Genomic DNA, 14,596 nt, shown 5'->3' on the forward strand with positions numbered 1-14,596 from the left:
CAGAAAATGAATACAAAATAGTATTAATAAACAATGTTATCTGTCACTTACGTCAGCCTGTACTATGTTTTTATAATTTATAGAAGTTTTCAGTCAGAAATCTTTGGGATAAATCATTAATACAGAAACAAAAATAAAAAAAATTTCAATTTTCAATCAACATATTTATTTAAAGAACACACATCTGTATATTTATTCAACACTATTGTTTATTATCTAATAATTTTATAATGTAGGTTATTTAAACCACAAAAGGATAGAGAGCAAGCTTTATAAAGAATCACAATGGTTGAAATTAATATTAATTTTCCATCATCTTGTTTTTAATTGTTGAAGTAAATTCTAAATTTATTGCTGAAAATTAAAGCATCTGAGGTATTGTAAAGTTCCACAAGTGTCTTCATGGTCAAGCATTCTATTAATTTCATTTGTACTGTTCTAGATAACTGCATGTTCCAGGTAGATTAAACGTTCAATAAACAATCCTTTAGCATTTCCTATTATGGGTAAACGGTCCATTATGATGAAGTTGAGGCCTTTTTGCGTTGAGATCGAGAACGAAAGAACAAAACTATGGCAAAAGTTGCAGCATATGTTGCTACAACACACTGTAAGAAAAAATCATTTATATAGTCCTTAATAAAAGTATAAATTCAAATTTGATAAGATAATCATACTGTTCTGAAAGGATTCATAGTGTGCCTAATTAGTGGTGTTCTTTAAAAAAAATAACTTACCAAAAGTATAGAAAGACGTAATATTTTGATTTAATTAACTTAAAAAAATGTGCATTTAAAACATATTATGAATAAGTATAGACTATTATGCTTGACTTTCATTTTAATAATACATTTAATATCCATGTTACATGATAATATCTAATTCTAACAGAGATAGACAATAGTGTATTAAAAAAAGTGAAAGCACTTACATTTCTTTTGCCAAATACTGTATCAGCATTGAATAAACGCTTCAAACCAGTGTAATGGGCAAATTTTGATTCATCAATTGCACCACCAGCCATTTTGAATGTCAACTAAATTGAAAAACAATCAAATAAAAATACTTTACTAATATTAAATTAGGCCTAGGCTAGGCCTAGGCTAGGCCTAGTCAAGTGTATTGAGTATCTAGCTATGCTAAATTATGAATATTTTTTTACATTGCACTTAAATATATTTCATTATTTATTAGTAACACCTACAGTAGGCCTCATTTTAATTATGCCGTGGCTAAAGATACGGTACCGTATCCTAACTTCCGTTTGCTAAAGGTACGGTAAAATTGCATTACGTCATAACCAGTCAATGGGGTGCTGGTACACGTGTGACGTCATCGTATAAGGACTTTGGATTTTTTTTCATATCGCAAAAACAGTGATAAACCGCATTTTCTTTATGCTTCATTTATCGCTATTATCGCCGTCGTGTGTGACAAAAACTAAATGTAGCCTACGTCTGTTATTATTGAAAAGCCAAAACATGTTGATTTTAATTCTAGAATACAGAAAACCGTTTCAAAAGAGGCCTAGGCCTACTTACACGTACTACAACCTCATTATATGAGTTTTTTTGTGTATGGAAAGCGGTGCCAGGCTGGGGCCAGCTGCATGTGTTCAGTGATTTCTGTGACTCAGCCCTGGGGCTACTGTCTAAATCATAGTATTTAAGGGCCCCTTTATTGTCCGCATTTGCTTGTTGTTTATGGTCACCATCTGTAAACAAAGTTTAATAAAAAATATAGGCCTAAATAGGCCATTTGGAATAAAAATATTTAAACCCTCATCAGCGCACACTTATCCATGCAGCCTGGCGCCGTACAGACGCGATATGAAAAAAAAATCCAAAGTCCTTATACGATGACGTCACACACGTACCAGCACCCCATTGGCTGATTATGACGTATATGTAATTTTACCATACCTTTTTTAGTAAACCAAAGTTAGAATACGGTACCGTATCTTTAGCCACTGCGTTTTAATTAATACATCTAGGCCTAGCTTACCTTAGTAGGCTAGTAGGCCTAGCTAGAAGAAGTAAAAATAAAGGATATTAATTATTATAGGATTCGGATAGGAGGCCTAGCTAGTAGGTTACATTAGGCCTATATTATATTATTATTAGTAGGCCTAGAATATCAATATACCACTTAAGGGAGTTCTCTCCCCTCAATTAGGTTAGCAGTGATGTTGGTAAACCAAGGCCTGTGGCAGGCCCTACTAGTTACACTCATTATTAGGTAGAAGGGCAGACTAGCGACCGGTGCGGTTCGCCGACTCGCTAGCTAGCCTAGCCTACTTGTGATTTTGCAGTAGGGCTAATTAACAGACAAGGATGAGCCATATATTTGCAGTTATAACACCTAAAGTTCAAACTAAAATGTTCAAACAATTTAATAGTTTAAACCAATACCACGTGCAGTCTAATGTTACCTGTAATGTATAAGTTTCTAGGACAATTATTTATGGCAAAAATCTTCAAAAATTTCCACCGGTCGTGTTGGGTGTCAAATTTATTTCCGATGATTTTGTTAATGACCTATGCATTTACCGAGCATGTTCAGAAGAATATGAGGAACATTTTATTACAAAAAATATTAAAAATGAATACAATACAGTTAAAAATCATGTCATGTAAACACATTTATATGTATATAACATAAGTATGGTTATAATAACTAAATAAATTTGAATATTCAATTTACAATGAAAAGGAATAACTTTTACAGAGAAAACTATATTTCGTTAGAACATTATTAGACGTTTTGCTGTCGCACATATTTTGTATAGTTAACTGATCCAGTCGTCATCATGATATCTAACAGAGATAGGAGATAGACAATTAAAATACAGTATTGTCTATTCCTGAAAAAATGTAATATTTAAAATAATATTAAACAATATAGTTTAATTAATTTAAAGGGCCATTTTAAATTTCACATATCGTTATTCAAACAGTAAAAAAAAAATTATTATTGTTGAAAGTGGATACCAGTAACTTAATTAAAATTGCTTATTGTCTGATTTTTATGATTCATCTTCTTGGCCAGGGGACATTTTTAGGTTTCAGGTTGTTTTATTTATTTTTTAATGTAAAATAATCCGAATTAACTATCACCCCCCCCCCCCCCCCGGAAACTGTTCATTCTCTGTTAGCGGCCAAAGTTTTCCACAGTGGCTTCTACAGTATAAACAATTGGCCTTGGTAAAACGTATTATTACAAACACAAGTAGGCAGTCGCATCTGGGTCTCCGTAAATCAATATGACCTTCAATAGGTTGCGTTTACACAATAGAATAATGGAATGGTCTACAGATCGATATAATACAGTATACAGAACGGTCTCAAACAATTCTGAATCATTATAGAAGAGCCTGTTGCAAACAAGAGGAATAGTATTGGATATTTGTGTAATAACTATACTGTGTACTGAACAAGGAAACTCAAAATGCCCAGAGGACACCATGGAGTAAGACTCTTTTAGCCTATACTGTGTTAAACTAGCTAAGCATATGATATATCATAGTGATATAATGTATGGATCCGTTAACATACATGGTGGTGGTACTGTGTATGGTTTATGATCATTGTGACGATTACGAAACCATTTTATTTTATATTAAGTGTCTGTGATCAACGTACAAAGGTTCTTTATTAATTATTAATTATACAATATAGTCTACTGTTAACAAAAATAATTTACAATTTATTATTATATTAACTTTTCCAACCGGTATTGTACAAAAGAAAGTGGTTTACTGTGTTTTAAGTACAGTAAAAAATAGTACAGTATACAGTATCTATACATACTATATTACTGTATTATACATATTTATATACTGAGTATAAATACAAAATTAGGCCTAGGCAAGTATCATTTCAATCCGACAATGTAGGCCTTACAGTAATTATCCTTAATTAATAATTTACACTGTATTATTTTCTCAATTTTAGAGAGGTTTCGGTCATCGCGGTTTTGGACATCACCATCACCACCATCGTGGTTTCGGACCCCCTCTTGGAGCCTTGGCTGTTGGCGCAGTAGCAGGAGCAGCGGTTGCCAGTTCAAGTAGGCCAAAAACAGAAGTTGTACATGTATATCACGTAAGATAAATTTAAAGGTTCATGGGAGCTATATGATTGGCATGCCATTGAATCTTATAATACTTATATGCCTAGTTAATTAAATGTTCCTTAAAAAGCAAAATTTAAATATTAGGCCTACTGTACGTGGCCGTCAAACAGTTATTTAAAAACAGTAGGCCTACTTAGAACCCCTATTATTTTAAAGGGACACCTTCGGTACCAAACAACGTGTCTAGGGGTTATTGTAGATGATGCACAGTGGGTTTTAAACTCCCCCTCCAAATTCGTTTTACGGAATGTTCTAAGTATGTCCCTGGGCCTGGGGTGCCCCAATAGAGTTTTCTGTAGTACTGTATTACCGAAAGGAAGACGGCGGTCAGATTCTGTAAATCACAGTAATTGGTTCCGCTTAGTACCAGACCTACGACTGTCCTTCGTAAATACAGGCCTAAATATTATCTATACGCATGTACCGCATCGAACTCGGAATACCAACATGTATTTCCTTGTCCGCGTTGGTATGTTATTATTTGTTGTTTTGAGAGTTTCAGTGCCAAAAAGTTACAAAATTATGTACTCTTTCGTTTGATTTTCTTGTGTGAGAAATTGATGGGCATTTTAAAATTCCCAATAATGACCACATTAAAGATGCGTCTTTTAATTCTATTAAAAATATACAAAAACGCGCATCCTGTGTATAAAAGCCCAAATGAATTGTAATTCGCGTGACGTGGCCCGGTTACTAGTTGCGGGTGGCCTAATACCATTGTTATACAGCAAATAACACTTCGTGTTCGATATGCCTACATTTGTATTAATAATTTCAGCCGGTTTTTGCACGATTACAAAAGCTTCCAAAACCTATTGTAGAATAATTTACAATAGAATTTAACTGTGTGTGAACAAGATATATATTGCGTACGTCATGAATTTCCCATTCACTATATCGATGACGTATTTATAGTCCCTACAGCGGTTCAGTAGTAGGCCTACTGTTGAACAGTATTTTGGCCACCGTCCACAATTTGCTGCATGAGTTTTTATAATCATATATACATACTGTAATTGTGTGTGTTAAATAATTAATTAAACTCGTTATTTGGCATGACGATTATAATAATTTATGTCGTATTATCGTCGTGAATTTTTATCGGTATCACAACGATTTTTGATCATCACAACGATTTTTGATCATCACAACGATTTTTGATCATCTCAACGATTTTTGATCATCTCAACGAAGTTTTGATTATCACACAAAACGCGATTAGATTATTTGGGCAAAATAAATAGGATAAGGGGAAGTTGATTAAAGTGACTTCAGGGTGGTTTCAGAATTTTAAATACATTCAAATGTTCGGCCTACTGTTTAATTTAATCTAACTTTTTAATTCACAGCAAACACCAGCACCAGTAACACAACCGTCAGCACCACCACCATATCCTGGTTATTCGGCACCGCCACCACAAGGATACTATCCACCACCGCAGCCATATCCAACAGGACCTCAACCACCGCCACCAGCAGGCTATCCACAGCAACCGCCACCGCAAGGATATCAATATCCACCACCACCGGGGTACTACCCACCCCAGCAACAATATCCTCCTCCTCAGTAGTTATGCCTAATCATGATGATTGATCACAACTGGTAATGTGATTACTATTACCCGATGCCTGTAAACGACAGGTTGTTCAAAATGGTTTATATTATATTTTTGTATAGGCCTATATTTAGTTACTGTGGTATTACTATTTTTGAAAGAGCAATTATGAATTTTCACCTTGTCTATATCGTTGGTGTTTTAAAAGAAAAATGCACTATATACAGTAAACACACATGTACAGGAGGTACATTCACTTTTGTGAAAACTGTAAAAAATAACTTTTGAATATTGTTGTTAGATTGTCACGTGTAAGTTGAATACGTCAACATGATAATACTATAGTATTATTATTATCCGGGTCGGATTATTATTCGACCAAGAGGACCAAAGAAAGCTATACAGTATACACTCTGACTAATAATACAAAATGTTGTGGCCTATGTTATTTTGTATGGTATATTGACATTGTAAACGTAATCCTCGTCTCAAAATTGGTGAACATTACATGACAGTAGACCTGTTTATTGTTTGGTGTTTTTTTTTCTTATTTTTAATTTTGATAGACTTAGGTTAACTAGACTCATACCCAGGCACTTAATAGGGAAACATAATATATGGAGGTACAGTATACAGTACCACACAATTTCAATTATAACTATACTGTCTAATATTTACATTTTTATAGGCTATACGCGTTTAACACCGCTTTTAATATGAATTATTATAAAGATATAATTAATGAAGTAAAATGAATAGGCTATACCAGGGAAGAGTGAGATAACTGAATACGTTCTTTCTCTTCCTTGATATGTTTTAATATTTATATTACATTCGTTTTAATTACTAACAAATAGATGTATTAATAATATTATAATTTTTGTTATTAAATGTTTATTATGAATAAATTGTTATTGGAACAGAATACGATTATTGTGTTCATTAAGTGCTCATAATGTATATTATTCGCCACACGAATATTACACGCATCTTACACGGTTTAAAATGTATTAATTATATGAATATGTATTTATTTCAACTTCAATAATTGTGTATTAATCGTATGCCACATGAATATTACACGTACGTTACACGACTTTAATATTTGTTGTGACGTAATATACCAAAATACAAAAGTCATCAGTCAATGACGAATCACCAATCTCAGCCTAGATACCAGTACATTAATATTCTCATACCAGCAAACACAATAACATTTTGAAATTTATTCTATTGCAGGGGAGATGATAAATTAAAAACAATTGTTTGTTGAATTATCTATAATTGGCTGGAAATTAAATTTAAAGCTATTATTATCGATGATTGTTTGATTGAATACACTATAATTTCACAACGTTCAAGTACAAATCATCAAAACTAAAGATACAAATTAAAAATACATTTACACTAAATTAAATGGAATAGTCAGAAATAATAACCATGTGATCTTTTTTTACATATTTTGTCCGGAAACAATTATACTTGTCATTATTTGTTTTTTCTATTACTAAAAGTTATCGAATTGTGAAGATGCCTAGACGGGTAAGAATAGTTTGTAGTATATCATTTTTTTGTTACATTTTTTATTTAAATTTAAAAACATATTTAGACAGAATAAAAACAAGAGGTATAGATATTTCACATGTTTTACATATGGTCCAGTTTTTTTTTAATTGATTAAAAACTTTCATAAATAAAAGAAAAAAACTATAATAATATAATAAAATAAATAATAATAAAACTATATCATAAATAAAAAATAATGTAATAACTATGTAGAGATGATGACATAATAAACAATGTAGCCTATGTTATAATATTATTATTACACTATTACAGTTAAATAAATAAAAACACTGAATTAAAATTAAATTAATACTAATATTAAATAAATCAATCGTTCCAGTCTATATTGATTGATAGAAACTCAATATTTTTTATTATTTTTCTTTTTGTTCTTAGTATTTAGTAATATATCTAATAGCCTAAATCTTTAAAAATGTAAGACTTAATTAAAGACTTAATTCTAACCGTCCCTATTTACTTTAAGAGAGTAGTTGTGGTCGGGCCTCCGAGAAGAAGAGGCGCTCCTTTTGGCGCCCTTGCAGTCGGGGCTGTAGCTGGTGCAGCCATGGCATCCGCTGGATCAAACAGAACACACGGATCCACCGAAACAGTCGTTCATGTTCATGTAAGAAAATAAAAGTACTGGCCTACACATTGTAATATAACATTTGGAACAGACAAAAGCTCGAAATAAAAATCCTCCCAAAATTAGCCCCTACTCGGCTATTGATCATAACAGAATGAATAAAGATGATTTCATATTATAATGGATAGGCCTATATTAAAGATGTATTATCCCCCAAAAACATGAAAAATTAAGATTAATAAAATCATTTGAATAGATTATTGTGAAGTTTTAATAATAAAATAATGTTTCACTAATAAAACAAAATAGGTTAAATCCAATCAAAAACATTGGCTGGCAGCCAATTCGACTATTTTTTGCTTAAAATTAGACTTTTTTCAGGTAAATAATTTTTGTTTCGATCTAATTTTTGGTCAAAGTGGATAACTAAATTATAAATTATGTGGCATTTTCAAAAACAATTTTTTAAGAATTATTTTTTCTGGGGGACAATACCTCTTTAATAAGTCAACGCCAATCAAGTTCAGTGAGCTATAAAGTGAAATGTTGTTTCAAACTGGTACTGAAATATAGGCGTACTAATTAATATAATTTAATTATAGGTTGACGGTCAGCAACAACCACAGCAGCAACAAGGTTACCATTATTCACCACAACCAATGACGTCACAGAATTACTACCCCAATGGTACACAACCTCACTCGTCCGTCCCGTATCCTGTACCTATGCAGCCTCCTCCGCCCGGTATTGGTTATCCGCCGCAGCCACCGTATGGGACAGTGTACCCTCCTTCTGGTCCCACATATCCCCCACCAAGTACCACATACCCGCCAACAAGTGGTCCATATCCACCTGTCCAGCAACCGATGCCACAACCTGGTGCAGGCTACCCGCCACCACCAGCCTCGCACCCTTCACCATATTAAAGTCAGCACCAAATCATTTAAGTAGCAGAATTAAATAGAAAACAAACTTAATTTATTCAGAAAATGTGTGTACAGTTTTTAAAATTTTAGCCTAAAATTAATATAAGTAATTGCAATAGAACTCATCATAACACTGGAAGTGAACTAAGATGGTATTATGGACATATTATATTAGGTTTTAAGAACTTTACTTTACCACTTTATTTTCGTAAAATTGTCAGTTCAAGTTCAAAAAACATTTATTTGTTCAACAACGGCATTATACAGTATAATGTGTTCTTTTATATAAGTGATATCATATTGGTTTCATTGTTTCAGGAAATAAAGGAATTTTAACTTAAAAGTGTGAAGTGCGTTAATTTATGTTTGCCGCCCTCTCTATTTTCTACACTTATTTTATATTTAGCCTCAGCAGTCACCACCGCCACTCCCAAGTTAAGACAGAGCATGACATTCCGAATGGTTCGAACAGCTGATATTGGTATACAATTAGGCCAAAATAAAATATTACATTCATGTTATATCTCGTAACAACAAGATGTCTGGTGATAATGCTGCAGTAGTTGTTATCGACAATGGTTCTATTATGTGTAAAGCTGGTTTTGCTGGAGAGGATGCACCTCGGGTCATGTTTCCAGCAATCGTTGGTAGGCCTAAGCATCAGGTACGAACCGTCTATGAGTATGTACTCTGCCGTAGAGAACCGGTTTGAAGCCAACCAAGTTAAAGTATCTAGCCTATCCTACATTGCGTATCTAATGAATGAGAGAGTAAAGCTAAACAGAATATATGGATTAATAATGTTTTAATTGAAATTTTAGAAAGACAGAAATGTGCTTTTAGTGCTATGCATATTTTATCTTGTGTTTTTTTTTGTAATGTCAAAGATAAATCAATCGGTAATATAATAGTCATACATACCTCTAACTAAGGTAATGAATTATTGATGATTTATGCCTTAACCTCATAGGAAAAAAATAATGCTTCCCTACCTAGTGGCTATTAATCTTTCAAAATATTATTTTTTGTTTACCAAAAGTTACTGGAGCAGAAAGAATATTATGTTGGGGATGAAGCCTATTCACAGTTAGACAATCTTGATATTGAATATCCCATAGAGCGTGGTGTTATAACTAACTGGGATGCAATGGAAAAAATATGGCATCATTGTTTTTACAATGAACTCAAAATCAAGCCAGAGGAACATTTAGTTCTTGTATTGGAACCAGTTATGAACCCAACCTCAAACAGAGAGGGGATTATGAAGGTAACTATATAAATGCCAACTTTCCACTAACATATTTTCAATGGTTAGTATTAGAATTATTATTATTAATGAGTTATGGTATTACTTTCAGAGGAACAAGATGAAATGATTAGAAATGTCACCATATGACCTATTTATTATAACAAACAGTTATTCTTAACTTGAAAAAATGACATTTCTGGAGAATTTGTGAAAGCATATCCAAACAAGAGAGGGTGTTATACAATACAAATTATAAAAGACATCAAACAGTAGGGTGCTATTTAAACAATCTTGGGTATCTTAAACTTCTCCAATAAACAATGAGCTACTTGTCGTATTCAATTTAGACTTTCACCGTTGAGTACAGTTTTTTTTTTTTTTTTTAGTACTTCTACGGAGTATTTTGAGCGTTGAGATTGTTCTTAACGAAAAAGCTTTCATTGTCAACGTTTTCTATTCGAATGACTTTCTGTTGAGCACAAATTTACAATTCGAATACAAAAAGTACTCAACGAATCTTTACGTTGACAACGAAAGTTCCCAATCGAATACGACAATTGATATGATTGAGATGTTTTTTTTCCAAGCAGAAGAAATTGCACATTAATGGCATGATGAAGGAAGTGGACTCAACATATTAATTAGGTCATATTTCAGTAAACCAGTAAAACAAATTCTTGAAATTTATTTTTTCCACGGTTTTATCCATTATGTTATTAAAATGATTTCTTCTGTGCAGCCTAATGGTCCATCATCAAAAGACACTTAGTGACTGTGACAGTCACTATCAATATTACAGTATTATTATTTTATAGGTGTTATTTGAGAAATTTAATGTACCTGCAATGTATCTGAGTATCCAAGGTCAAATGTCAATTTATGCGTCCGGTAGAGGTAGTGCAATAAGTGTGGATATAGGTGATGGGGTGATTCACATCGTACCGATCTATGAGGGATTTGCCATTATGAAAGCTATTCAAAGAATTGAATTTGGAGGGTGTGACCTAACGCAGTATATGGCTCAGTTGCTTGCTGAAAGAGGATATACATTCATGAATACAGGTTTGTATCAGTCATTTTTGTAATGTTCAAGTAACATACCATTTGAATGGTCAAGAAACAAGGCCATGTACATGGCTGCAGTCGCATGCTCAAGTTAGTGTTTACCGACCGACCAACCGATCAAAATTGCTGAGCATGTTTATAAAATGTTGAAAACATTTATATTTTTTAAATTTACACGTGCAAAGCCTGTCACTTTTGACGTTCTCGTATAACGTAATTTCGAGTTGGAAAGTGAATCAAATATGATGACATTATTAAAGAAAGGTTGTAAAACAGAAATCGGGCAAAAAGAGTGCGTATTAATGTTTAACGTGCGCACTCATTGCAATTTTTTAAACGCTTAAAATTGCCTGAAACGTACTCTCATTTCATCGAAAATAAATTTGAAAATTTTGAAAATTTTAAGTGCGCGAACGCATGTGTTATATGCGCTACGCACGTAATTGTATTGCCGTATTACCAACCAACATAGTAAGCTGTAGAGTCGCGTTGTACGCGACTAAAAACAAGCCATTTGAATGGTCAAGAAAAATAGGCCATTCGAATGGTCAAGAAAAAACAGGCCATTTAAATGGTCAAGAAAAAAACAGGCCATTTGAATGGTCAAGAAAAAACAAGCCATTTGAATGGTCAAGAAAAAAACAGGCCATTTGAATGGTCAAGAAAAAAAAGGCCATTTAAATGGTCAAGGAAAAAACAAGCCATTTGAATGGTCAAGGAAAAAACAGGCCATTTAAATGGTCAAAAATCAACTGGCCATTTGGATGGTCAAGAAAAAAGTCATTTAAATGGTCAAGTAAAAAACATGCCATTTGAATGGTCAAGGAAAAAACAGGCCATTTAAATGGTCAAAAAACAACTGGCCATTTGGATGGTCAAGAAAAAAGTCATTTAAATGGTCAAGTAAAAAACATGCCATTTGAATGGTCAAGGGAAAAAAAACGGGCCAGTTGAATGGTCAAGGAAAAAACAGGCCATTTGAATGAAAAAATGAAAATGAAAAAACGGTGCCGGCCATAATCAAGTAGTTTCTATCAGTGGTTTTTTAATTTTGCAATTTGTGCGTTTGACATAATCAGACGATTATGTTGTTTCAAAGAACGGAGTGAGAATATTCTCAATAATCATTGTTAACAGCAGGTAGCCTTGATTAACAAGTCAATATGTAAAAATATTCATTAATATTGAATTTAACAGCTTGTCCATTTAGATTTAATTAAACAAAAATTATGTGGTTTTTTTAGCCGAGATGGAAAGCGTAAGAAAATTAAAGGACAGCCTCTGCTACGTCGCTGAAGATTTTCAACAAGAGTTAGCATCAGCATCGTCAAATCCATCACTAGCAAAGAGTTACCAACTTGCAGATGGTCGCGAGATAACCCTTGGAGAAGAAAGATTCCGATGTCCGGAAGTTCTTTTTGATCCGTCTTTGATGGAACTGGATCATTGCGGCATTCACCAGATTGTTTATAACAGTATAATGAAGTGTGATATTGATACACGTGGTGACATATACTGCAGTATTGTGATCTCTGGCGGAACTTCTCTAATACCAGGATTTGCCGAGAGGCTCCAGAAGGAAATAAAATCACTGGCTCCTAAGTCCATGAGAGTAAGGGTAGTAGCCGCACAGGAACGAAAGTTTAATGTATGGATAGGGGGATCTATTTTAGGGTCGTTGAGTACATTTCAAAAGATGTGGATTACTCGGAAAGAGTACGACGAACTTGGCAATCGTGCTATTAAAAAATTAGTTTTATGAGACAAAATTTAGTATCAGTACTCTCCCAACTCAGAACAGAATTGAAAATTTTAAACTGTCGGACATTTATTTTTTATTAGGGAGCTTAAGATTTTCATCTTTAAGATTTATGAATTTGACAAAAAAATGTCTGTCTATTACCATACATGATGTACATTGTTCAAGCAAGCCAATCTAACAACAGGATGCTTAGCTTCGGATATTAAAGAGTTTATCTGTGGCTGCGACACGATCAGTTCCATGCCCCTTACCACGTTTGCGCTGAGAATGTACACATAGTACAGTAATGTTGGTATTTGTCACAGCCAGACAAAAGATCAAAGGACTTGGCAAAGCGAGCTCAGTGTCCTGTTGTCTGATTGCCTTGGTTCAAGTCATTTTAATTTTCAAATTCCTAGTCTCCTAATTTTAAACAGATTATACTGAAAATAAATATTAACAATGTATTTATCTTGCCTAGATTAAGTGTAATATGTTATAGTAAATAGTGCAATTAGAATTAGTTGTTTTATACTAAGCATGGCTAATGAAATGAATGCTAATGAAATGTATTTAAAAAGGCTTCTGTTTTGTAAGTACTAAATTTTAATTTAACGAAAGCGGCAAAGAGATGCAGGAGATGGAGAAGCCTTAGGATGGGGGTCGACGGTAAGGGTGGGTGGGAGGGTTCCTACGGTAATGGTGGGTGCGAAAGAATAAATAGTACACAAACCAGATGTAGTGGGTGCCGTGTTGAAATGTAAACCATAATATGTATATATAATAATATATTATATAAATTATATTTCATTTAACTGTAAACTGTTAAATATGTTTAAACTTGCATTTAATGTTTTTCCTCCATGGTGCTAACACTAAACCCAATAATATTAACAATTTAATATTAGATTATTACATTTTGTGTAAATAGATTTATTTAACATAGAATTAAGGTTTATACTATTATATACTAATATACTATATAGTTGTATACCAGCCTATAATAGTCACAATGGATCGCTGTAGGTGTGGTTAACATTTGAAATAATACATTTATATACATTTTATATTTTACCAGTTTATATTTGATAAATTTTAGAGTAATTTGTATTAATGGATTATGCACTTTAGTGTTTTTAGAAAAAGAAATCACGTACTTGTTTATTAAATTGTTCAACGAAAAGATTTTTTAGAAGTTTTTAGATTTGTTTTGTTTTGAAAAAAATAGGCCATTTGAATGGTGAAGAAAAAAACAGGCCATTTGAATGGTCAAGAAAAAACAGGCCATTTAAATGGTCAAGAAAAAAGCCATTTGAATGGTCAAGAAAAAAACAGTTAATTTGAATGGTCAAGAAAAAACAGGCCATTTGAATGGTCAAGAAAAACAAGCCATTTGAATGGTAAAATAAAAAACAAGCCATTTGAATATAAAGAGGTTAACTTGAAATTTATTATCGCAATTTATTATATATAAATAAATTGAACATAAAATATCGCATATAAAACATACAAAATATAGCACTTTAAGTAATCAAAAATCAAAAAGATGCATAAAGAACAAATACACATTATTCGCAGGGCTGTGCAGGATGAAAACATGAAAACACAATGGTTTGTAATGAATGATTTTGATTTTTTAGTTTTACATAATGGTAAACAAAATTCATTACTGTGTCTATTGTAAAATCCCATCGTTTCGGTAATGAAATGATAAGGCCCAATTCTGTGATTTTCATTCTTAAATTTCTGAAAATATTGCCTGCACATCCAGGT

At 32.8% G+C, this 14,596-nt stretch overlaps 3 protein-coding genes and 1 long non-coding RNA gene across 4 annotated transcripts; 3 read left to right on the forward strand and 1 right to left on the reverse strand.

The window, feature by feature from the left end:
* Positions 1 to 143: 143 nt before the first annotated feature.
* On the reverse strand, positions 144 to 2,522 carry LOC140046133 (uncharacterized). The gene is made up of 3 exons (XR_011844736.1): positions 2,432 to 2,522; positions 932 to 1,036; positions 144 to 608 (listed from the first exon to the last, which is right to left on the reverse strand). It is a non-coding gene; the product is annotated as an uncharacterized lncRNA (long non-coding RNA).
* Positions 2,523 to 3,295: 773 nt separating this feature from the next.
* Positions 3,296 to 6,615, forward strand: LOC140047041 (uncharacterized). The gene is made up of 3 exons (XM_072091837.1): positions 3,296 to 3,468; positions 3,954 to 4,103; positions 5,484 to 6,615. Exons 1-3 carry the CDS (start codon positions 3,448 to 3,450, stop codon positions 5,703 to 5,705), a joined length of 393 nt encoding a protein of 130 aa, XP_071947938.1. The 5' UTR covers positions 3,296 to 3,447; the 3' UTR covers positions 5,706 to 6,615.
* Positions 6,616 to 7,171: 556 nt separating this feature from the next.
* LOC140047043 (uncharacterized) lies at positions 7,172 to 9,074 on the forward strand. Its single transcript, XM_072091839.1, has 3 exons — positions 7,172 to 7,232; positions 7,741 to 7,881; positions 8,445 to 9,074. The coding sequence occupies exons 1-3, from the start codon at positions 7,221 to 7,223 to the stop codon at positions 8,766 to 8,768; spliced, it is 477 nt and encodes a 158-aa protein (XP_071947940.1). The 5' UTR covers positions 7,172 to 7,220; the 3' UTR covers positions 8,769 to 9,074.
* Positions 9,075 to 9,162: 88 nt separating this feature from the next.
* LOC140047042 (actin-57B-like) lies at positions 9,163 to 13,500 on the forward strand. Its single transcript, XM_072091838.1, has 4 exons — positions 9,163 to 9,432; positions 9,808 to 10,035; positions 10,833 to 11,079; positions 12,327 to 13,500. Exons 1-4 carry the CDS (start codon positions 9,307 to 9,309, stop codon positions 12,842 to 12,844), a joined length of 1,119 nt encoding a protein of 372 aa, XP_071947939.1. The 5' UTR covers positions 9,163 to 9,306; the 3' UTR covers positions 12,845 to 13,500.
* Positions 13,501 to 14,596: the final 1,096 nt, after the last annotated feature.

Source organism: Antedon mediterranea, chromosome 4 (genome assembly GCF_964355755.1).
Source record: "Antedon mediterranea chromosome 4, ecAntMedi1.1, whole genome shotgun sequence".
NCBI lineage: Eukaryota > Metazoa > Echinodermata > Crinoidea > Comatulida > Antedonidae > Antedon > Antedon mediterranea.

Bases quoted from the DNA above. Each gene is read 5' to 3' on its own strand.
- LOC140047041 (XM_072091837.1), top strand. From the start codon at position 3,448: ATGCCCAGAGGACACCATGGA. The intron at 3,469-3,953 runs GTAAGACTCTTT...TCTCAATTTTAG, and splicing joins TGCCCAGAGGACACCATGGA to AGAGGTTTCGGTCATCGCGG. The intron at 4,104-5,483 runs GTAAGATAAATT...TTTAATTCACAG, and splicing joins AAGTTGTACATGTATATCAC to CAAACACCAGCACCAGTAAC.
- LOC140047043 (XM_072091839.1), top strand. The intron at 7,882-8,444 runs GTAAGAAAATAA...ATTTAATTATAG, and splicing joins AAACAGTCGTTCATGTTCAT to GTTGACGGTCAGCAACAACC.
- LOC140047042 (XM_072091838.1), top strand. From the start codon at position 9,307: ATGTCTGGTGATAATGCTGCAGTAGTTGTTATCGACAATGGTTCTATT. The intron at 10,036-10,832 runs GTAACTATATAA...ATTATTTTATAG, and splicing joins ACAGAGAGGGGATTATGAAG to GTGTTATTTGAGAAATTTAA. The intron at 11,080-12,326 runs GTTTGTATCAGT...TGGTTTTTTTAG, and splicing joins ATATACATTCATGAATACAG to CCGAGATGGAAAGCGTAAGA.